The sequence below is a fragment of the Papilio machaon genome, chromosome 2 (genome assembly GCF_912999745.1).
Source record: "Papilio machaon chromosome 2, ilPapMach1.1, whole genome shotgun sequence".
NCBI classification, from domain to species: domain Eukaryota; kingdom Metazoa; phylum Arthropoda; class Insecta; order Lepidoptera; family Papilionidae; genus Papilio; species Papilio machaon.
The window spans coordinates 8,031,649-8,056,026 of NC_059987.1; the positions used below are offsets into that span (position 1 = coordinate 8,031,649).

Genomic DNA, 24,378 nt, shown 5'->3' on the forward strand with positions numbered 1-24,378 from the left:
AATGGCCTAGTCACCCCTAAATTGGGTTAGGCTCCGAGCCCCTCGGTGGGGACGTATAGTGAGCTGATGATGATGATGATTAAGTCAAAAGCTGTCACTACCAAGCAATAGCCTATCCATTTATAGATATCAGTGTTATTGTCTCATCGTACCTGTCTTCTATGTAAAAAAAAGAAATTTATATCAAAATGTTTCATACAAAAAATGTCGTCAAAAGTCACAAGTCAGACTGACCGCAATTACACAGATGTCCCATTCCTATTGTGTTTTATTTTACCTCACCTCATCTACCATTTATTTTTTGTTCTTACTTTGAATTACACATAATCTAATCTCTGTTTTGCTTTCATGTTTGTAAACTGGGAATAACCAAGAAAGGGAAAGTGTTTTAATATCTAATAGGTTTGTATGTCTTTTTGTTTTTAAATTAACTGCTTAAATTAGCTGTTTGATTGTTTAGTACAAGAATTAGTTTTTTTAATAATAGAATATTTATAGTCTAGAACTATTAAAATAATCCCGTTTAATGGATTAAGCTTTATATTAGAGGTCATGTAACGTTAGTGTTGCCTTATGAAAAATTTAATTACAAAAATTCATAATTGTATGCATTAGGAAACAGTTCTGTAGGTAATTGTAAATGTAATATAGCAAATGTGTGTCAGCACTGATTAGATTTTTATTATAAAAAGAAAAAGAAATAACTGAACATAATAAAAGCATCAATAGCAATTACAACGCACAAAATAAAAACTATTTATGTTTCAGTAGTAAATTGGATGGAAAATATTTGTTGCCATATTAAAATAAAATAAAAACCATATGTACTTAAAGTAACATGAATATTAACTTTAAAGTGTGTAAAAAAATAGAAAAACTCCAAACAATTATTATTGAAAAGTTCAAATTATGATAGAGGGCTGTGAAATTATTAGTGATGTATTTTATAGTACATATATTTAAACGTTTGTCGTGAAAACTTTTTGACCTATTAAATTATTCTGCAACTTAAACCCAGGCAGCCCTATATAATGTAACTCTTAAGGTGAGTATAGACTGGAGCATTTACTTGTTACAGAACAACCATACTATTTGTAAGAAAGTTATATAACATACAAAAGGTCGAGAAAATTCTCTAGTGTGTATCCACCTTTACATTGAATATTTAGGAAACTAATAAACATATAGTTATTTCTGTTTTTAAAAAGAGAAAGTGAGGTATGACATTAAGTTTGTGTGTTTCTTGAGTGGATATCCGCAGTAACAATTATGTTTCTTATATCACTTCACTTCATATACGGTTGCCAATTTTAGTATAATTAATTTACACATTTTATGTAACTGAAACGAATTTGTACTAGTTTTTTTAAACAGGAACAATGGAGAGGTTAGCCAAGACAGTATTAGTACAAGTTACTGCACTTAACTTTTTATGTCAAAAAAAAACATTTAAATTGTTTAAACTTTCGTGAGACATCATAATTAATTAATTAAGAAACGGCTTAACTCACGTTTTGATCGTCCGGTGGCGGCACCGTTAATGTTAACAACAACAGTGACTCATCAATTTTGAACTCGTCGACATCGCCGTCGCCGACGCACGCAACGGCCACCGCGCCCCCCGCGCCCGCCGCCCCCTCGAGCCGCGCGCTACGCGCTATGGCCCGCAGTGCGAGACGCGACGCGACCGCGAAGTCTTCGGATTAAACACTCGCCCTGAAGATGGACCCCCGATGGGTCCGAAACTAGTCGGTGCCGCCACCGGACGATCAAAACGTGAGTTAAGCCGTTTCTTAATTAATTAAAAAAACATTTGTTAAATCCAAGAAATGATGTTGTCTCAGCGCCTGTTACTGAAGAAAATAATTCACACAGAATCAAGAAATGATTCCTTATGAAAAGAGCTTATTTTATAAAAACATTCTACTACATATTTTTAATTTTTCTAGATTGGCAACCCTGTCTTTTGAATTAATATTCAGGTGTGTAAATAAAACTTAGACTACTCGTGTTAATTACTAGATAAATAATAATAAACAAAGGAATGTTTAGAATCTTTAGCAAAAGTTACTGGATGTGTATTTGGCTGATATATTTCTTCAAGTGGTTTCAACAAGATAGGCATTTGCTTTGAAAAATTGTGTCTAAAGTTTTATTGAATGATATGTGTATGAATTTGCCTTATTCGAGCTTAAAATGGATACCCGCTCTACAACCTGTGTCCTTGTTCTTCTATGTACTCTTGACCTATTATAAATACATTAAATAATATTCATGTTTTATTTATCTCACATTCTATCCTGATAGTTTTGTGAATTAAATTTTACGATCAGTTTCTATTGCAATAATAATATTAAATATAATTGACAATCAATATCCTTATATCTGTGGCCATAGCTTTGTAAATTAAAAAAACAAGTTGATTCATCGCATTGTACTGTATTTTAGTAAGAAATAGTTGTCTATAAAATAGTTATAATAATTACAGCGTCATATATAAGTCTGAAAATACTATAACACAATCATGAACCCAACCACATGGTGAAAATTAAGATTTGTACAAAACGTTAATGATATTTTCAGAGAGCTGCTCGCTCCCTGCTAAAAATACGGCTCTTGAAGATGTTATCAATTCTACTGAACACTTCCTCGGCTGGTCTTGCAGCATCTACTCTCCAGTGGAGACCTTTCCGCATGTAGTAGTCTACAAGAGGCACGGTTTGCGCATTATATGTAGCTAGACGTTTCTTCAAAGCGTCTACATTGTCATCCGAACGTCTAATCAGGGGTTCTCCTGTAACATCATCGGTCATAGCTTTTTTCGGAGGATGGAATTCTTCATGGTAACTGCGGCCACTTGATGGATGAATCAATCTCCCCGTGATCCGGCGAACAAGGAGACTATCCTGAATACCAAACTCAATCACAGCATCAAGTTGAGTTTTTCTTTTGCTCAACAAATCATCTAACTGTAAAAAAATTAAATTACACCCATCAAAATAAAATATAACAAATAATGAGTTTGTATATCTGTGGATATAAGATAACATTGCCCAATATAATTGAATTTTACATATTATGTTGACGACAAAGCCAAAAATTTATCAATACAATTCAATCTGGATAAGCAAGAGTCATTGTAAGGTCCAGATAGACAACCTCCATGAGTGAGAAACTAGGGATAAGTGAGAAAGCGAGAAAAATATCAGGTTCTAGTATCTATTGACAAATATGTTTATTTTGTATGGTGCAGGTAAGATGACATTGACAAATAAAACATTGTCCTTAAATTGTGATAATGATTTGTTTAGTTATTTTCATAGTTAACTATTGTTAACATACCTTCTCAGCTTGTGGCACAGTTCTTGGGAAGCCATCAAGTAGGAATCCATTTTTACATTCAGGCTGATCCAGATTCTTATCAATCATGTCAACAACCATCTCATCAGACACAAGTTTTCCCTCATCCATCACTTTCTTTAAGCGCCGGCCGAGCTCCGAGCCTGATGACACCTCAGCCCGTAACATGTCACCAGTTGATAAGTGACATACACAATATTTTTCTTTTAGACGGGGTGCCTGCAAATTTATTTGTATGCCTATAATAAATGTTACAAGCTTCAAAACTTTTCTAAGGCAACTTAAAGAAAATTCACACCTTTAAAACTAAATTGCAGGCAATAACTTACTGATGCCTAAAAACTTTCTTATTTTATAATTTATATAAAATACCAAGTTTTATAGTCCAAGTCCAAATAAAACTACTATTGATGATTAAAATTAAATAAATAATTTCTACTAACACATCCATAATTGTACTATGTACTATCTCAAAGCTTTTGATTACATTTGGTTATTCACAATCAAACAATTATATAAGGTATTTGAAACAATGCAGTAGAACAAATTGAAGCAGCAAAAGCTGGATATCAACTTTGTTTATATAATTTGGAGATATCAATTGAAAACACAATTATCTAGGAGTTACATAACTACTAAATGTAAATATCAAATTGCTATTATGTGCTTGCCTTGAAACTTAAAATGTTGCTGCTCAACAATCAAAACTATTGACCTAAATTTTTTTTACTACTATTTACCGGTTGAAGTTTAATTTTACCTGAGTTCCTTTGCCTGATCCCGGAGGTCCCAAAAGAACTGCCCTAATACCAATAGGGTCATCATCAAGTTTAGGTTTAACTGCAGTAGCTGCTGGAGGCATGGCAAACACTATTATATTTTTAACCAACAAAAAGAAAACTACACAATTATCTATTTCATAGAACTATATATACAAAACTTATGATGTTACTAGTTGTTACAACGTAACGATGACATGTGGTTGTTAAACGAAATCTCAATCGTAAAGAGATTGCCGGCGTCCCTCGACCCTTATCAACACTGACAGTACATTGACAGCTAAATGTCGTGTCGGTCAAAAAATGTCAATGTCATCCTGTCCAAAATATGTTAGTATGTCAAATCAAATTGTTTTACATAGAGCATATTTATTTAATATCACCATCATTTATACAATCATCATCATTTATTCTTACCAAATTATTCTGCCAAAATTACTTAAAATTTAAATCATTCTTTTTGTTTTTAAATGAACTGCGTAAAATAGAACGTTAAGTTTCATTTTCAAATCGAAAGCTGTCATAAAATTGAATTCAAGAATGCAATAGGTAACAGTTGTCAAATGTCAAATTGTATTTGTAATTCCAACCTTAAAATGTGGCGGTAAATATCTACAAATAGAAGTTACAGACGACGCCTTTACTTTTTAAGTTTTATGTGAATTATGGCGACAAGTAATACAAGGTATGCGCTGTTATTTGGCATGCATTTTCCATATTTCACTTACCATGGTGTAGTAATTTGTTACAATACTTTTTAGCTACTGGAAGCGGTTATGGCGTTGGACCACATCCCAATATCTTACAAACGACGAAATAGACAAAATATACACAAAAGAAGTTGTTGAAGGACTTAAGAATGGCCTGACTAGCTATAAACCAAAAGAAGCAGATGGATTTGCACGTCTCCAATCGCAGCATCCGGACCAAACAAAACTACTCAGTGTTGCACAAACTTTACAAAACTATATGGTAAATTAATAACTAAAGATTATAAATTACAGGCTAGAAACAAATTCCAAAAAAAAAAAAACATTTTCTGTGTCATTTACCTACTTCTAATGTGGGTAATAATATATTATCACTGTAAGATAATACTATGTGAATTTTGAATTTACTTAAATAGTACATAAAGACTTAAGCTTCTATTTTTATACATATAATTCATGTCCATTGACTTTCAGGATGTAGACTGTTTCCAAATATGGGAAATAATAAAGCACTACTTATGTGATATTTCCTATGGGACACCGGAAAATGCTTTAAAAAATGTAGCATTTGTTGACACCAGACCAACATTTCTCTCACCGAAGGTCTGGGAATTTTATTATGCAGAGAGATTGTATCTACTGAAATTATTACAATACATAATTCAATTTAGATCAGATAAGAATCATAAATACAATGAGCAGTTTACAAAAATTATCAACGATATTGGTATACAGAATTTAAAATCTTCATTAATCAAGCAATTTGAAAAAGTATTACTAGAGGTTCCACCATCGAGAAAAATCCAAGGTGAATTTGGTAGTGATACTATTCGACAAGAATGGGCAGAATCAAACATCAGAGAACAACTTGCTATCTTACAATCATTATTGTTAATTGGAAATGAAGAAGTATATTCAGAGGTTCAGTTTATTGATATGTTAAAGTTGTTCAGAAGACATAATTTTGGTAAGAATCAAAATTATCATGAGTTACTGGAAGGAAGGTGTAGAGAAGCTTGCCTTAGAATAACATATATGGAAGCTTGTATATTTATGATAATATGTGATCATGAAAAGATGTAAGTATTATCTTAAGTCATTGATGTATTCAGTAAATATTTGTATTTTTAGAATTTAGACAGATCTTTAAGGGGTTCATTTATTCTTTTAATAGTTACTGAATATAAATCCATTTCTTAAAGTGGGCATGTTTTTATAGTTAGTTTTTTAAAAGTAAGACTTGGATAAATTACCTTTTATAATGAATTGTCTGAAAACTTTGTTACGATTTTTGACAATTTTTTTGTTGAAAACTTTGACATTATAATATAGAATGGTACCAACAAAATTATAGTAAAAATTTAAGGCAATTGCATTTCAATTGTCCTTAAAAACTTATCGGACAACCCAATCATTTTCTCTCAGATAGTTTTAAAACATAATTACTACTTTTTCAGAAAAAATGTATCTAGCTGGCTAGAAAGTACAAAAAGTGCTGTCGAATGTGAGCTGACCAAACTTGAACTGTCTCAAGAACATAGTGTTATGCTCCTTACATGGATGATGTTGACTCTGAAGGTACAAATTATAACATAAGTCCATACAATGAAACATATTTTAAGAGATCTCTTAGAGTCTTAGATACAGTCAAACCTGAATAAGAGAAATTTCTTTATAAGTTAGAAAAATATTATAGTGTCTTGGACTCTTTCTTATCCTGGTTCAACTGTATATGACTGTTTATAGTGTGTCATATAAATTTTTATTATATTTTTTCAGAGTGACAATCATGCCAAATTATTTGAGACTCAATACCAACACTATGGTGCAACAGCACTCAGAATGAGGGTATTTGAGTTTTTACTTCAGATGTTGAATAGTTCTGTTTTCACTGTAAGTTATCTCATTAAATATTTTATCACGTAAAATCACATAATATTTATTTATTTATTTATAATACAACTAGCGACCCGCCCCGGCTTCGCACGGGTGCAATGCAAAATATACCTACTACAGAATGTCCTTATACACAACATTCACAGCGTTCACATTAGAAACCTTTAAATTTATCAGTGTTTCTCTACTATATTATGCATTTATTATACATACAAACCTTCCTTAAGAATCACTCTATCTATTAAAAAAAACCGCGTCAAAATCCGTTGCGTAGTTTTAAAGATCTAAGCATACATACGGACATACAGCGAAAGCGACTTTGTTTTATACTATGTATATTGATGATAACCTAAAATACAACTATGTCCCACAAAATTATATAAAATAATTTGACTGTAGGATCAAAAAATTTAATTTAAGTTTAAATTAATATAAAATAAAAGTAAATAAGTTATGATAATTAAAATTAATTTAAAGAAAGTATAATTAAATCAGTAATGAGAAAAGAAGTTATGGCAATGAATGTAATAAATATTTTTTGAGCTTTTTTTTAAATTTCCCTTTGATACTTTCATCCGTAATGACTGCAGGTAAACTATTAAATATATACGGTACACGTTTTTTAAGAGTTTGGTCTCCGTATATTATGTACCCTGGGCACCATATATCTACTTGCAATCATTGCTTGGGTATTGTAGGTATTACATATATTTATAATAGCTTTTCATTCTGTGTGGAATTTATTTTAATAATATGATTGTCAAACTTATCTTTGTCTTGACAGCTATATATCTACAATGATTAGTTTCATTCAGTTATTAATCCAATATTTTTCAGGATAAATCAAAATGTGCTGAAATAGCTAGAAGCCGTGTATTTAGACTATTAAACAATCTTTGTGATAAATTTGATGGTGATGGTACATTAAGTATGCAGCCTGGTGTTATGCAGCTGTGTTCAGAACTATTAAAATCATCAGATATTGCTGAAGAGTTTTGGGAGCTGCGTCAGAAAGACGAAGACTTTGGTATTGTGTCACTGTGGAATACAGCTTTGGAATATTTCCCGTTTAATTTCAGTGCATTGTCAATTTTATCTGATGGATTGGCTCAAGCTGGTAACACAAGTGTTAGAAATGTAAGTATTAATAGTCAATAGACTAGGCTCCATCTTTTAAATTAGGAAAGATAATTATTTAATCTAGCATAGTTTTTCCAATTATCATTAACAAATATTGTATTTAAAAATATAAGTTAAATTGTTATCTTACTAATATTATAAATGTGAATGTTCAGATGGATGGATAGATGGATGTTTGATGGTAACTTCAGAATGGCTCAGCTGATCTTGCTAAATGAGAGCGTCGGTGGCTCACCGGGTTTGATCCCACCATGTACCAATGGGTTTTTCGATTTTTGATTTACATATGTACATTTATCCGACGTTCTTACGGTGAAGGAAACATCGTGATGCTGCACATATCTGAGAAGAAATTCAATGATATGTGTGAAGTCAACCCGCACTTGGCCAGCGTGGTTGACTATGGCCTAGTCACCCCTAACTTGGGGTAGGTTGATGATCTTGATAAAATTTGACATAGATGTAGAACATAGTCTGTGCTGCATGGACAGAGTCGCGGGCGACAGCTATTTGAAAAATAAATACTTGTAATTCTAATTTCATATAAAAAAACATTTTTTTAATAAGTGATTATTATTATTTGCAGTTGTTAGCAGAACTCAAGAACCTGCCAGTATATACTGAGATTTATAATCCAAATGCAGTACCTATTATGTCATTCCAAGACGATGATGCAATTATTGGCCGTGAATATTACCCTCTCGGAGACCCTTCTTACCGTATTGAGATGGGATCAAAAGCATGTGTAATGGAGAGGAAAGAGGGCACTATGATACATTTTAGGACCCCATGCTCATATTGGATAGTATTTAATAATGAAATTGAAAAAGTATTGGATCGTAAACAACACCATCAACATAATAGTAATGTATCTTTGGAGAGAGTGTACGAAGGTACAAAAGTATTGAAAGGTGTATTGAAATATATTGTAGAAACGAATGAGATCCCAAAGATTCTCGTAAGTTCTATTGAAGGTGTGTTTGATGTTTTGCTGAGGTTCATGAGAGCTGAACAACCACCTCTGCCACTGTTGGTTGAATGTCTCAATGTGTGTACTGTATTAATTAAACTGTTTCCTAAAGATATACATAAAAGGTATGTTTAACAATACATTGACTAATTTTTTTATGTTTGAATCAGTGTTTTTTATTTCTTTCCGAAGTATGTACTAACGATTTTATTTTTCATTACAGGTTAATAAACACTGGCTTACTCCCAAGAGTCATAAATCATCAGTTATCTCATGTAGAGTATGCTAATGGTGCATCTTTAGATTCGGCAGCTGTTGGTTCATATTTGGTGATATTAGAACAACCAAGTGGCTCATATAAATTCTTAGCGGCCTATATTGACATGCTCAGTGAATTCCTTGAGGTAAATTAAAAACAGTATTTGTTTCAAATAACAATGTACACAACAGAGATCACAATGTGTAAGAAATCAAAAGTACGGATTTTTACACAAAATTGCTAATGGAGAGAAAAGCTGTCTTTTGCCTTCTGCTAAATTTGACTCAAAAAATTAAAAAATAATTTATTTTTTTATAACAGCTTTCAGTTCTTCTCTGAAATTTTAGTTTTTAATTCAGATATTCAAAATCAACACATTTTTTTATGAGAGCTTACCTTTAAATGAGATCTAAGACGTCACAACATAACTTACTAACGCTTCAGTTCTCAATGGACGAGCGTATAACATCAGAGATAATTCTGGCTGGACTGATGCTGATCCTGCGCGAGGTGTTCCCCAACATCTGCGGCTGGCGCTACAGCTGTGGGGCGGAGCGCCGCACTCTGCTGCAGCGGTGCACCAACTTCCTCACATCCATACTGGAAATATCCAAAACTAACAAAACAATGGCACTTGTGAAGAAAACTTGTATTTATAGCTTTCTGTACATGGAAAATGCATTGGAAGTGTTGAAGATTATTTCAGTTGGTAAGTTTTTTGAGCATCGAAAATGTTTTAAAAGAAATTAGAAATGACAAACTGACTGACTGACTTAAGGGTATGAAAAATAGATTTTCAGATCTACTGAATATGCATATAAATTTTCATAAAAATCGGTCAAGCCGTTTCGGAGGAGTATCGTAACTAACATTGTGAATCGAGAATTTTATATATTAGATGGTACTTTATATTGAAATTAGTTTGTAGATTGATAAATATTTTAGCTCAGTGGGGTCTTTCAAAATAAGTATGACATTTGTTCATATACAAGATTTAATACAAAATTTTCGTGCTAGACCTTCAGGAATGAGAACACATTCGATAGTTACAATGCTCTACTTACACTAATTTCGTGTATAATTTGCAGGCAATGAACAACTAGAACGAAGTCTACGAGACGATACAAATTGGATCTCAGGCACGGGGTCACAGTACATGTCCTCAATGCTGAAGTGCTTTGCTATCGTGATGTTCTCTCTGCGTCTGAAGAGCAGCGTTGTGGAGGCAGGCGAGGTCACACCTCTGGAGAAGCTCATCTTCGCACAGAACAAACAGAAAGACAAGCTGAAAGTGGTGCCGAGGATAGCGAGCTATATCAACCATGCATTCAATAAGAGTCTCTCGGTACTGAGTTGTAGGATGTTGAAGAAATTTGCAGATGTATGTTTTTTATGTTTTATTTTATTAACTCTGAAGTCTATGCATTCATTTCTATGGCCAAATTCTTGAAAGTTCTTAATTGCTTGAATATTTTTTTTTTACTTCTAGTAACAATTTTCTTTTTTTAGGGATTCCAAATGTCTTTATTCGCTTCCTTAGATATGACAGCTTATCAAGTACGAGTCATTTTCTTGGACCGTCTTCGTGACCCTTATGAAACTCTCGAACTGAAAAAGGCCATATTGGAGTTTGTGGCCACTTGCATTGGCACACAGCCGGGCCTCACCGAGGCATTCTTCATGATGAACCATGAGAAGGCAAAGGCAGATGAGAAGAATAAAGAAAAAAATGGCGAAGAAAATAACGAGGAAGACGATAGTTTTGAAGGAATGTTAGGATTTATGGCTGATTATCTTCTAACTGTAAAAACGGTAAAGATGATTTTTTTTTATTTCTACTATATCCATTATCCTATTAAATAAGTATGTAATTATTAAAATAATTTCTTTATTTCAGGATGCAAAGTTATTGCACAGCCCAATATTAGCCTGCATATTGGAACTTTTCCATGCACTATGGAAGAACAATATGCAAATACTCGTGAAAAAGTTACGGGAAAATCCTAATTTCTGGGAATATATGACAAGTCCTTTATTCAGTGAAATACAACCCGGTCTAAAAACATACAGTCAAATATTTAACATCCTCGGGATAGAGCTGTTCGTTTCGAGAGGAAAACTTGAGCCTAATTTAAAAGCGATGCTCGAACAATTCTTCGATACTAACAAAGATCATTTAGATAAATGGATAGATTTTATTTTTTCCTTCTACGGTAGAGTCGAGGACGATGAGATCGTAGACCAAGTTCCGGTTTGGTTGAGTCTATTAACTTCCTGGAAGGACTTCATGACCATCATATGCAAATGTCTTCCGATAAGCCTGAATATAGCTCACAAAGCGAAAATGGTCGCGCCCTGCATGAACGCCTTACTAACAGAATTGGAAGACCTAAAAGACGGTCGTCTCGTCGTGATCCTAGCGGAGCTTCACGTCATACTATTGGCCAACTGGAAAGACGATTGTTTCGATAATCGAAAATCTAGTGCGAAACAAATCGATAATCTCCTTTCTAACACTGCGGCCGTTTACGAATGTCTGCATCTACGTGCAATACGCGCCATACTATCGATAGGCACCGTCGCCATTAGCAGCTTGGATTACGAGATTAAAGCTAACAGTGTGACAGCTCAAAACATTATAAGATCTGTGACGCATATAAACAGCATCGAATTGGAGAAATTGATCGATAACGTGAGCGATAAAACTGGACCGGTTCACAATGCAAATGGCAAGGAGGAAGTGCCGCCGGTGGTTCTATCTCTGGCGATGTTGGAGCAATGTTTGGACTTGTACGATTTGTACTCGGGCCTGTCGCAGTGGTTCCAGTCGACAAAGTTTATCAACAAACTGCTGTGCTGTTTGCAGTCCTGTTTACAGAATCGTCGACATTATTTCACATCACTGGCGGCGCTGCGATGTCTGACCGCGTACGCCCGCGGACCTTTCAACAAGGACCTGCTCATGAGCGACGTCGATCAGTTCCTTTGGCTCCAACTCTTGCCGCCCAAGTTTGAGAACGGAAACACTTCGTCATGGAAACCGCAGGAATGGTGGAGAGTGTACGCTTACAGCCTCGATTTCATCTCTATGATGGTGATGAAGCACGGCCAGTTCTTCGTTAGCGATGCGATAACATTCGTCGGTGTACATTTGGAGCACTTGGTGGAGGCTGTGTTACTGCCGCGGCACGTGTACAACATCGACGCGCTCAATCTTTGCGCCTCCACTCTGAATCTAGTAGTGCAGTTGGTTAAATATGAATCGACTTGGCGTCTACAGAATATTAATTCATTGATCGGGATTATGGTAAGCTTAAAAATTATCTATATTTATATTAAATGTAAAAAAAATAATGAACTATCAAATATTAACAGTATATAATGGTATGTTACAGCGCAGTATCAGTGCATGCGTGTACCAGTGTGTGACACTGATGCTGCGGTCGAGGCGCGCCTCCGACACCGCGCAGCCGCCGGACGAGCTGACACTCAGTGTTGCCAACACCGCGCACACGCAGCCCGTCTTGCACAGGTCAGAACAAATCAAATACACAAATTAACCGACGTCCAAAACAAACAAATTTGCAGTTGCATAATCAGCTACAAGTTATACAATTTTAAAATTTTTTTTACAGAACCCTCGAAATCCTGCACATGGCGACCCTGTGTCTCCTGGCCTTCAGTCCGGACCTGCTGTCACTTTTAGCAGACCCTGGGCTCGATCTGGAACGTTGGCAGCCCCTGGTCGAGTTGCACTTCGGCGCGCCCAAGATTTCATACGATCCCTTCCCGCAGCTGACATTCGGGACCATTCTATCTGCGATATGTTTACTAACGCGCTCATTGAATCATGTAAGTATTACCTGTTAGTTGTTTATTTTGTATACATTCGTGTAGTTAATACGGTATGTTGTTGTCAGGCGTACCACGGGGATGAGGTCAGCGGATCCCGGTCGCCGCGCGGGCGAAGGCGCGCCTGCTCGTGCAGCCCGGGGGAGCGCCGCACCGCGCGCGCCGACTCCGTGACGTCAGCCTCCTCCGCCACCAGCGCACCCCCACATCTCGACGAGCGCCTCGCCGCCGCCGCGCTGGAGGCCGCCACCGCCCTGCTCGCCTCACAGGTAACAACTACCCACTATCATACACACAAAACATAACTAAGTAGCCAGCAAATGAAAAAGAAGTATGGAGACCACAATACAAATTTTGATTTATAATGGAATAAAGTTTTCTTTTTCAAATAAGCAATTTTTTCATTGAAACTCTTTGCAGGCTTTATTAGCAGTACGTGATAGTAGCGTTCCATCTCGCCACAAACAATTAGTGCGGCGCGAATTGGCATCCGAATTGACGATGTTCCACGATTTTGTACGCAAGCGCATATTGTGCGCTGCGCACACGCGGCCGCACCTCGTACGTAATAAGCTGGGCACATGGCCGCTGCCGCCCGACGAAGAAGAAGTCAGGAGAATCGAGGAAGCGAGGAAGGAAAGAAATCTGTGTGACGAAGATGATAGATCCCTGCCCCCGCCGCCCCCGCCCAAGCGCGTCTCGCACGACTCTATGCGAGAATACATTTTACGGAAACATTACTTAGACAAATGCGCCAGAACTCCAACAAAGGAACCTCCTTCCCCCGTCTCGCATTCTACTCCTACGTCAGACAAAAAGAAGGATAATTCCCGAACTTCTAAGCGCGTCTCCTGGGCGGACTCGACCAGAGATAGCGCGGAGAGTCTGGATGATTCATTGCAGGAAGCGGAACAAATGTATTCCAATTTAACTGATGTTCAGATAAACAACGAGGAGGATTATTTTCATTTTATGTCAGTTGTTTTTCTTTATATATGTCAAACTGATTTGTAAGGATAATAAACATTTTGAATGAGCTTTACAAAATGTTGTTTTAGTGAAAATATATCTAATCTAATCTAATCTGTTAATTTATACATCTATTCATATTTATAAAATTGGAGTGTCTGTATGTAATATAAAAAAAAACATATTTCGTACACATGATGTAACTGTGTTGCTGATAACAAAAAAACATTTTTTTTCTATCTGCACTTATGTCCTTCCACAAGACCGCGTTTGTCCCCGGTAATCGATTTTAACGGGAAATCTGGACGGAAAGTTACATAGCTAAAGCACGCGGACATATTATAGGCCACTTTTGTTTAATTCTGCGATTATTAAGCCGCGGGTGACCGCTAGTCTAATCTATATTTCAAGCTTTTTTATACATTATTGGAGAAATGAATAGATAAATTTTGTTAATATGATGGCCTAAGAATTGTAAAATACATACTGAGAAAATTATGGAAATTATTTGACACAATGGGCATAAGTCATAAGCTCATAAGTTAAACTAAATTTTAACAGCTCACTAATGCCCTCTGGTTACGTAAAAAAAAGGTTTATCTTTTATTTTATATACTGACAGATAAATTCTGAAATATTCATAATTTTACCGTCGTAAATTGTGCGGTATGTGTGGTAATTAATTTGTAAAATTAATTTATCAACGATTAACTGCGCTCAGTAGGTGTTTCGAATTTAATAGTGGCATCATTGTAGCAAATCTACAATTTTGGTACCATCAAAATTGACTAGGTCCTGGCAACATTTCTAACATGGCCGCATGTTGAACGAAACGATTTTCTTTACTGTTTGCCAAATAAAATAATATCGGCTTTTTGAGGGCGGATTTATGTTTTACGTATAGCCGGAAAGACTGAAATTGTTTTTAGCCAAACAACGGTAAGGTGGTTGTGTGATATTGTGTTTAAGTATGATTTGCTGTGTAGCGGTATTTGTTGATCTCGTTTGTTTTTGATGAAGATTGATTCGCGATGATGCATCACCCGAACATGCATCATCAGCCGATGTCGGGCCACCCACCACAGCACCTTGCGGGTCATCAAGCGATGCCCGCGCATCATCAAATGCCGCCCCATCAAATGCACAGGGAGAACAGGCACGTAACTTTAACTAGGTAACGTTTAGCTTTTTCTATTTTATTTGCTACTTATTGTATTAGAAAACAATTATCACCACATAATACTTAATGTTTTCACCGATTACTTTTTACCTACAACCCTAGTGACACTTAAAATATCTAGCATAACTTGATGCGTTTTCTAATTGTTTATAACTTTTGTTTTAACTGTGTCATCATAACTTGTTATTTATTCACTTGATGAACTAACTTACATATTTACCGTAAGAGTTTGGTGCTTTAAAGTACATCAAATAACTTAATAAAACATTCAACAATTTATCTATATAGAAATATCACACTGCACATTTTTATAATTTGAACTTTCACCACTTTATTCATGTCAATTATTATGTTTTTCTATTTTTATATGTTTTAATTATATTAGTGAAGCCACTGTAAATAGCTGCAGTTCTACTATAGTAATTATGATAAAGTTTGTATTTTGTGGTTTGGCAGTGAATCAAGAGCTAATTTATAGGAGCAGTAGTTATATATAACATTCAACATTTATAAGTTGCATATTGAGTAATTTCTATTTTATTTCTATATTATAATAAGAAGCTATTAGATTGACTTAGTAAGATAATATTATTATTATTATATTCTTTTGAATATAGTACACACATTAATACGTTACAATTACATTGAATAAACTTAATTTCATATGATAATTTATGTAATGGTAGATTAGGCAGTGGGAAGTAGTGTTAAGCTGGGTTTAAAATTTTTTCTGCACTCCATAGAGGAGAACATGAAAAGTTTTTTTTTTTATTTTGTCATAGGAATTTTGTCATGAATTTGAATTGGAATTATTTAGTAGACTTAAAAGGTTGGTTGAAAAACCATGCTTTTACATTTATAAATTTTATAATTGTAATTTATTTTAAGATTTAATTTGCAAGGCAATTTTGAATTAGAAATAAAACCCAATAGTAACATAATAATGGCATCCTATTGACAAAAATGGACAAGTTTTATGATATCCATATTAATTAGGTTGGTAAAAGATTTTTTTTAGTAGAATAAAACCCATAATTATTTTCCTTTTAATTTTTTAAAATGATGGTGCCAATTAGAAAATTTCTAAACAGAGTATTGTCTAATTAAATTCTTCAATTGTATCTATTTCTATAATATTATAACATTTATTATAATAAATTTGCAAAATTCACAGAATTCCATTTATGAAATTAATAACTAAGTGAACAAGACATGATGTTGCTAGCAAATCCTGGCAAGTTCACTTTCATATTAAAATAATGTGGCATATATTTGGTTTGGTCATTGCAAAGGTTGGAAATGTGGGTCACTGGTTTGCCATCTGCCTTTTAAATTAATTTTTCATGAATATTTTCTATAAAATGTTCAATAAACCTAGTTCTTACATATTGTGGTTTAATGTTATGTATTTTTTCTTACCAGTTTAAAATCTTTCTTAATATTTTTACAATAAGATCATATTACACATCTTATAAGAAATAATACCAGGTACACCAGAGTAACCACTCTTGACACTATAAAATAATACAGTTATGTTTTATTTGGGATTTAAGCAGACTACATTGATATGCAAATGTTGTGTAATTTGTTGATATCTCGAGGGTCTTTGCGGCGCCCTTTGTGACTTAAACTGGTCATGAATGGAACATATGACAACGGCTTTGATACAAGAAGGTCCTATAATGACCGTCCGTACTTCGTACTGAATACATGCAGTCTGTATCCTCTGTTGACCAGTGGCAGTTGTAATAACTGTTCTGCTGTATCTTTTATTCAAAAGATTATTGTTAACAATTGGATATATTTGTGAAATTGTGCCATGTGCTGTTAAAATGTTTAATTCTGGTAATCTGTGAATTAAAAATGTTATATAATTTAATATGAATGAATTTTATTGGTTTGTGCAATAAAGGTAATTATGTTGTAATTATAATCTAATAGCTGTCCGCGCTGAAAAAAAAATCATAAGTTGCCTATGTGTTCTTCCAGACTCTACATCTATGTCAATTTTCATCTAGATTCGTTGAGCCATTCTGGAGATACCTTCAAACAAACACCCATGTAAATATTTGCATTTATAATATTAGGACGATTAAATTTTGTTCACCTCCTTTTAGTTAAAACATTTTATCAATGTAAAAATATTATTAAGTGTGTAATATTTTTTACCTCAAATCCAATTTCAATAACCCATTTTGTAGATTTGATTACGTAGTGCACCACTATTTTATTTTACTGTCATGTAAAATTCAGCACCCGCCTTTGTTCCATTTCATTTTAAGTTTTATGGGTAACTACAGTGTAGTTTTGTGCTTGTAGGATGGCGATGGGTCCGACGGGTGCGCACGGGCAGTCGTTGGGCGGGATGGGCGCGCTAGGTGTGCACCACGCGCCGCCTCGCGCGCAGCACGCTCAGCACGCGCAACACACCATCCGTGCCATGACCCACCATCCACCAGCACAACACCACCCCATACAGCCGGTATAAACTAGATCTACTTTCACATTATCCTTGGAAAGATTTACCCAATAATTTAATATTCATTTAAATCTCTAGATAAACATGATTCATTTGCACATTGGTTTTATCTGTGAGGTTAAAATTGTTGAGCAAAACATGTGTGGCCTTCATTAGAATTTATAAAGATACTTTACTTACTAACCAATAGTGAAAATGTAATAAGACTGAAGTAAAATGTTATGTAAGATGAAGCAAATGCGGCGGCCGTACGCTGTGAGTAGCGGCAGCGCGCACCAGTACGGGCCGAGCGGCGTGCTGCCGCAGTTCGCAGGCCTGCAACCGCACCAGCAGTCTCCCGCACAGCCCGCACACACCCCGCACACCGGTAACTAAACCAGCATTTATCATAATTATCGTAGGTTTTACACAAATTAATGAAAGGAAATTAAAATCATTCTGGCCACAAACATTCTGGGTTGAGCAATTTAAATCAACCAATGCGATGAAAAGAGTTCCATCTCTTGATGGATCTGATGAGAGAACTCTTGTCCTCAAATGGTTCAATGTAAAAAAATGTCGGACGCCAGTTATTATTTATTTATAAAACGTCTATAAAATGGTACAATTAGAGAATGAATAACATAATAAATAATAAACTAAATTATTAGAATTAATTGTGTTTATATGACTTATGTGTCAGGTCTGTGCCGACCTTCCTCACCTCTGATGGGTCAGTCTAAACTAAGTAATTTTGGCCAGTATGATTCAAATACCATAAAAGGTATGTTCTGTGAGCATTATTGAGTGTTTTTATGAAAAATGCTGTTTTCCTGTAAAAATCTTTTTATTTTTGGAACTTTGGATGTTTTCCCGTTCGCTTAATGTAAGCCTTGTTTTACTTTTATGCTTATTGTATATTTTATTAAAGTCATATATTCGTTTTATATGATAAGCTTAAAGAAAAATTACTTGGCATTTAAATGTTTATGACACACATGTTTTTAATTGAAAGAAAAAGTTTTTTATGTTGCTTACAAAAATGCACATGATGCTATTTGTTTTCACTTTCTTGTAATGTAGTTGGTTGTGTTATTTTATTACAGAGCTAAATAGACATTGTTACATCATACATAGTATATAATATACAGAAATAAAATTTATTTTAAAAACCAAACATGTTATTAGTATTATTACTTAATTAATATTTCCCACAGTTTTTATTCCACTTTCTTTAGACACTGTTATTAGGTGTTTTCAAATCCAATGTGTAAGCTAATAAAAGATCCATTTTTTTTAATTTCTTAGTAATTAAATAATTTTGAATAAAGTCTGGTATAATAATGTAAATAGTGGTGACAGTGGCGTCGGCGAGCAAAAACCCGGCAGCACACGTCGGTAGCACAGGCCGGGAAGGAGAGGAAGGCACGGCCAAGGCGCCGGAGGCGGAGCCGGGTGACGTCCCCGCCCCTGCCCCCGCCCCGCTCGCACCCGCCTCTGCCTCTGCGGGGCCTGCCCCCGCAACAGTCGCCGGCCCCGCCCCCGCCTCCGCCAACGCCGCCGCGTCCGCCGCGCCGCCCGCCGCACAGGCCAACAGTAAAGAGAAGACACCAATGTGCCTGGTCAATGAATTGGCCAGGTACAATAAGGTTGGTCAACTGACTGGTTTCAGTCTTCACTGTCTGGACTATAAACGAATGATAAACAATTGATTTTATTTCATAATTCCAGATTAAGCATCAATACCGCCTCACATCGGAGACGGGGCCCGCTCACAAGAAAGTATTCACAGTAACACTCCGCCTGGGTGAGACTGAAGAATACACAGCTGAGGTTAATATACATTATTTTATATATATTAAAAAATACTATGTAACAATTGTTGAAGTAATCTGTGCGGTTGTGATTTGCAGGGGTCATCGATAAAGCGCGCGCAGCACGCGGCGGCGAGCGCGGCGCTGGCCGGCACCACGTTCCCACCCCCACCACCGCGCATCCCCCCACCACACGCACCCCACACCGCGCTCCACAGACATGCTGGTAACTTCATACAGACACATACAACAACATATCTACAAACACAATAATTCAATCAATGGTATGATGTAAATTTGTATAATGATATTTGTGTGTGTACAGGTGCGGTGATGCCGACAGTGGAGCTGAATGCACTGGCGATGAAGCTGTGTCAGCCGGCAGTGTATACGACGCTGCAGCCGCTGGCAGGGGCGCCGCGCGCGCGGGTCCGCCCGCCACCCTACCGGCTGCCGCATGCACCACTGCCGCCCCACCCCTCACTGGTGCCCCCCGTGCCACCCGCCTACCCCCGCCTGCTCGGACCAGGACTTATATACAGGTTGGCTGCACTCATTGTTGTGATTTAATCACGAAGCAGTTCAACAGTAACTTAAAATGATAGAATTAAAACAATGCATTGATACTGAAGTGTGTTATCAGAGTGCGAGTGTGTGTGGGGGGTCGGGCGTGGCTGGGCGAGGGTGCGACCCCGCAGGCGGCGCGGCACGACGCGGCGGCGCGCGCGCTGCACGACCTGCGTCCACATCCCCCACCAGATCCGGACGCAGACAACGGTACCCACCCCCACGCCGACGACGGTACTGATCCCAACTACCCTCTCCCCCTACCCTTTCTCCTCGAAGGCGACTGCTCCTTCGCCGCTTTATTCATATTAGCTTAACTTCGCCATTATATTACTCCTGCTTTAAAATGTTCTATTATTTAAAATGTATACGCTGACCGCGGTCATTGCTTTCCGTAAATACTCTAAGTTTGGTCACAATCACAACAAACTGTAAGCTGAATTTAATTTAGTTGACGTTTCAGGTGACTCGGGCTCGGACATCCTGAACTCGGAGGTGAAGTCGCCGGTGTCGCTGGTGCACGAGCTGGCGCTCAAGAGGAATCTCTCTGTGCAGTTCTCCGTCAAGTCGGAGCACGGCCCGCCGCATATGCGGGTCTGAATATATTTTCAATGTTCCTGTCTCGCATTATATGATAGCATGTCTAATACTAATATGTTTGTTTTTTAATCGTGTAGGTGTTTGTGACTGTGTGCACTGTGGGCGATATGGAGACGGAGGGTGAGGGCAATGGTAAGAAGGTGTCGAAGCGTCGTGCTGCGGAGCTCATGTTAGAAGAGATGCGGCGCCGCTGGCCGCCCGCCGCTCTGCGCGCACGACCCGCACAGGACCGACGACGTCCCCAACCCGCAAAGAAACGCCCGCGAAACCTCATCAAGGTGATAAACGTCCTTTATTCTTTACTAAAATATTTTTTTTAATACAGTTGCTCAAAAAGTGGCGTATTGCAGGGACGTATAGCGTTCGGGATGTGGGCTAGTATATAATCGTGCTTTTTCTTTACCTTTTCCGAACACGTGCGTTCTTTTTCCCAACTGTCAAAATAATGTCTATTTAAAGGGAAAAAAACCAACCACGAAGTTTTACAAACTCTTGCAATGACAGGAATATACTATTACATGCTTACACAACACGCTCATATAGAAGACAATACAAGACCATTTCATTCGTGACGACGTATTATTGTCTGTCTGTTTATTACTGACACCTACTATGAAAAATGGCTGTTGATCTTCCTACAAAGAAATAAATGATTAAGCTAAAGTTAAAGTTAAACGTTTCAGGAGAATAGATTCGGTTGTCCGAATGGTAACGGCGTGGGCGTCGGTAATGGCGCTAGTGGTAGTGCGGGTGCTGCTGCCGCCGACAACCCCATATCTAGACTGGCGTTAGCGCGTCATGCGGCGAGAGCTCGCTCTCCGCAGTACCGTGTGGTGGAGGAGCGCGGTGCGGCGCGGCGCAGGGAGTTCCTTGTGCAGTGTGATGCACCTCCACATCGCGCCACCGGGCTCGGACCCAACAAGAAGACCGCCAAACGACGTGCTGCACAGAGTTAGTACATTCACGCTTTTTTATATATTACGAGGTGGCAAACGAGCAAGCGGCCACATGAATTCGCCGAAATGGCGAAGTGACCGTTGCCCATAGACATTCGCAATTGCAGATGCGTTGTCTACCCTTAATCGAAGATGGAGGAGCCGCACAAAAAGAGAATATTTAACCTTCCTATGCATCTCCTCCTCCATCAAATCATAAAAATAATTAATAGTGATATAATGTGTACTTGTTTATTTCAGATGTGTTGTTGGCAATGGAGATGACCAATGGCGGTGAGACAGTGGCGCCCGCCGGTGACAATGTTAAAGCGAATAGCGCCGTCGACACCAAGCCCAATATCGATATCAAACGAAAGGTAAAACTAGTAAATTACTAGTAGATTTTTTTCAATTTAACCTTATTTGGATACTATTTATATTATAAAATTCAAAAATTTTTGTTAACAGGAAAATGAGTCTGTGGCTAGCAGTGTGGGCAGTGTAGGGGGTGAGGTGCGACAGCCGGTGCCTGGTGTGCTCATGATGGACTACCACCAGCGCTCGGCACAGCCACACCACAAGGCCAATGGTAACGAAAAAGAATATATTTATAAACAGTTTTAGTTTCTTAAGAATTTTATGTTAGAAGGAACATTTCTGGTTCATATCTCAGTTCGTTTTGAAAATAATAATGTGTACATTTTCAGGCATGAGCGAGCCAAGCGGTACGGGTACGGGTACGGGTGCGAGTGGTGCGGGGGGCGCCATGGACCAGCTGATGTACCTCTCACAACTGCTCGGCTTCACCGTAGAGTTTTCTGACTTCCCCAAGGTATCACATACAAACTAATAACAACTAATCTTTCAGCGCTTTTTGTGGAAAATTAAAGTGATGGAAAGTTAAGTGTTATGTTTTGTATTTTGAAAATTATTTTCAGTAATTTTTCGTTTCCTGTACACATTAATATTGTATGTTTAGCGTAACCACGGTGAGTACCTGTCGCTGGTGTCGCTGTCGACGGAGCCGCCGGTGATGTGTCATGGCGGCGGCGCCAGCACGGCCGCGTCACACGAGCAGTGCGCCCGCGCCGCACTACGCTCCCTGCGCCTTCTCGGCCTCGAGCCTGCCGCGCCCACAGCCACCACTGCGCCCACGTCACACCACCAGACTAATGACACCAGGTAGACTCATCTTCCCTTCAACATTATTGTTCAAAGCTATTTCAAAATATTACTCAAGCTGGAATTGAAGCTAAGATACAAATTACCTAATTTTGTAGGTTTTAATATCTTATCCTGTCACATTGAGCCTATGAGTACTTCTGTGAAACGTTCTATGCGTTATAATTTGTCGAACCATATAGCATTTATTGGATACTAGCTTTTACCCGCGACTCCGTCCGGGCGGCTTAAAAAATAGAAAACGGGGTAAAAATTATCCTATGTCCGTTTCCTGGTTCTAAGCTACCTGCCCACCAATTTTCAGTCAAATCGATTCAGCCGTTCTTGAGTTATAAATAGTGTAACTAACACAACTTTCTTTTATATATATGGATATAGATTTAATTGTGAACCCTACATGATTACTATAGTCTACGTCAAATTGTTTCCAGCAGAATGCAGAGTATGGCGGCTGCGGGGCCCAAGGCTGGTGTCATCAATGGCCTCGCTGAATGAGCGCGCCGTCCCGCGCCCACACATCACATTTTCTCATATTTATCTCGCAATACTACAACATTATGTGAATATATCACAGCGTGGAATTATAGTTCGGGACAACATTATGTAAATCTAAGATGTATTGTAATGTTTCCAGCTCTGAAATATTCACTATCATTATCATATCTCGATTCGTATATTTATTTCATTATGAAGGTTATTTTGGTTGATAAATATTTTTATCGCGTATGCATGAATTTATGTTACTCGAAACGGCAGATGTTGCAATTTTTTTCTTACTCTTCAAACATTTATCATTATCATTAAAGCTAGCTGTACTACCCTACTAGAAGTAATGTATTTATATTTGTACGAGAAAAATAATTAGGTTTAGTAATTAAGAAGTCAGCCATTTTGTGCTGAATAACGAAACTACGAATGAAACGGTGGAAAATAGGCTGTGAAGCCAAGCCAAATAAGGTTTGTCCGAGACGCGGCAGAGATTCCTGTCTACGTACTCTATGGTATGAGTCATAAATACGCACCTCTACCTTTGGGAGAGAGATAATTTGTAACGGATTTATAGAGCGTTGTCTATGTCCACTTGACCACAAAGTAGGAATGAGCCGTTGACGGTTTTGCAGTCAATAATACATTAATTTGCTTTTTTTTCAACTAGTTGATTAAATTTTGACTGCTATCTAAGCTTATGTTGAATTCAACTATGATTAAAAAACGGTTAACGGTTGAAACGTTGAAGGGGGATCAACGGTTGAATCTACGGCCATTTCTACGTAAGAGACGTAGACGGGTGTATGCCGCGGCGAGGACGCGTTGCATCATGCGGCCATGGTGGAACTGTAGGTTAGTGTAAGGTAGACGCCGACGTCCTCGTCTCCGCAGCGTGCGGCCGCGGTGATGAGGACAAGTGGCCTCGATTTCTAACACCGCTTTATTAGAAGCTTCCCACTTCCCGACCCTGATCTATGAAATGTGTGATTTTAATATAAGTGTAAGATATCTGATAAATTTTGAACGACGATACATTTCGACTAATTTACGTTGATAAGAAAATATCAAACGTACCTATAATTAACCCTTTAACCGCTTGGCATTTTATCAGCTGCCGTGCCCCCAGCGCCCAGCTCGATACAACAGAAAAAAATACCTACTACAAAGAGGGTTGTATGTAGTTTACCTATTAAAATATCGATAAATAATATCGAAATT

The 24,378-nt window shown here is 37.3% G+C and overlaps 3 protein-coding genes across 3 annotated transcripts; 2 read left to right on the top strand and 1 right to left on the bottom strand.

The window, feature by feature from the left end:
• Positions 1–2,404: 2,404 nt before the first annotated feature.
• LOC106716911 (adenylate kinase) lies at positions 2,405–4,405 on the bottom strand. Its single transcript, XM_014510568.2, has 3 exons — positions 4,121–4,405; positions 3,343–3,579; positions 2,405–2,969 (listed from the first exon to the last, which is right to left on the bottom strand). The coding sequence occupies exons 1-3, from the start codon at positions 4,220–4,222 to the stop codon at positions 2,580–2,582; spliced, it is 729 nt and encodes a 242-aa protein (XP_014366054.2). The 5' UTR covers positions 4,223–4,405; the 3' UTR covers positions 2,405–2,579.
• A 286-nt stretch (positions 4,406–4,691) lies between these two features.
• Positions 4,692–13,998, top strand: LOC106716907 (nucleoporin Nup188). The gene is made up of 16 exons (XM_014510559.2): positions 4,692–4,824; positions 4,901–5,111; positions 5,324–5,928; positions 6,307–6,427; positions 6,629–6,742; positions 7,583–7,882; positions 8,472–8,980; positions 9,079–9,259; positions 9,559–9,823; positions 10,203–10,495; positions 10,624–10,926; positions 11,012–12,421; positions 12,510–12,646; positions 12,750–12,966; positions 13,035–13,235; positions 13,387–13,998. The coding sequence occupies exons 1-16, from the start codon at positions 4,805–4,807 to the stop codon at positions 13,978–13,980; spliced, it is 5,481 nt and encodes a 1,826-aa protein (XP_014366045.2). The 5' UTR covers positions 4,692–4,804; the 3' UTR covers positions 13,981–13,998.
• Positions 13,999–14,733: 735 nt separating this feature from the next.
• On the top strand, positions 14,734–24,238 carry LOC106716849 (double-stranded RNA-binding protein Staufen homolog 2). Its single transcript, XM_045681497.1, has 18 exons — positions 14,734–14,874; positions 14,956–15,109; positions 17,435–17,597; positions 17,823–17,961; positions 18,277–18,357; positions 18,936–19,222; positions 19,305–19,406; positions 19,487–19,613; positions 19,713–19,929; positions 20,031–20,164; positions 20,418–20,548; positions 20,632–20,832; positions 21,238–21,505; positions 21,751–21,866; positions 21,958–22,078; positions 22,197–22,321; positions 22,469–22,671; positions 23,103–24,238. The coding sequence occupies exons 2-18, from the start codon at positions 14,967–14,969 to the stop codon at positions 23,164–23,166; spliced, it is 2,622 nt and encodes an 873-aa protein (XP_045537453.1). The 5' UTR covers positions 14,734–14,874; positions 14,956–14,966; the 3' UTR covers positions 23,167–24,238.
• The last annotated feature ends 140 nt before the right edge of the window (positions 24,239–24,378 follow it).

What these genes read in the sequence shown, in the direction of transcription:
- LOC106716849 (XM_045681497.1), top strand. Translation starts at nt 14,967, where the DNA reads ATGATGCATCACCCGAACATGCATCATCAGCCGATGTCGGGCCACCCA. An exon ending in AACACCACCCCATACAGCCG is followed by an intron (nt 17,598 to 17,822) that starts GTATAAACTAGA and finishes ATGTTATGTAAG; the next exon opens with ATGAAGCAAATGCGGCGGCC. An exon ending in ACGGCCCGCCGCATATGCGG is followed by an intron (nt 20,549 to 20,631) that starts GTCTGAATATAT and finishes TTAATCGTGTAG; the next exon opens with GTGTTTGTGACTGTGTGCAC.
- LOC106716907 (XM_014510559.2), top strand. Translation starts at nt 4,805, where the DNA reads ATGGCGACAAGTAATACAAG. An exon ending in AAACTTTACAAAACTATATG is followed by an intron (nt 5,112 to 5,323) that starts GTAAATTAATAA and finishes ATTGACTTTCAG; the next exon opens with GATGTAGACTGTTTCCAAAT. An exon ending in ATATGTGATCATGAAAAGAT is followed by an intron (nt 5,929 to 6,306) that starts GTAAGTATTATC and finishes CTACTTTTTCAG; the next exon opens with AAAAAATGTATCTAGCTGGC.
- LOC106716911 (XM_014510568.2), bottom strand. Translation starts at nt 4,222, where the DNA reads ATGCCTCCAGCAGCTACTGCAGTTAAACCTAAACTTGATGATGACCCT. An exon ending in GATCAGGCAAAGGAACTCAG is followed by an intron (nt 3,580 to 4,120) that starts GTAAAATTAAAC and finishes ATAAATTTGCAG; the next exon opens with GCACCCCGTCTAAAAGAAAA. An exon ending in CTGTGCCACAAGCTGAGAAG is followed by an intron (nt 2,970 to 3,342) that starts GTATGTTAACAA and finishes ATTTTTTTACAG; the next exon opens with TTAGATGATTTGTTGAGCAA.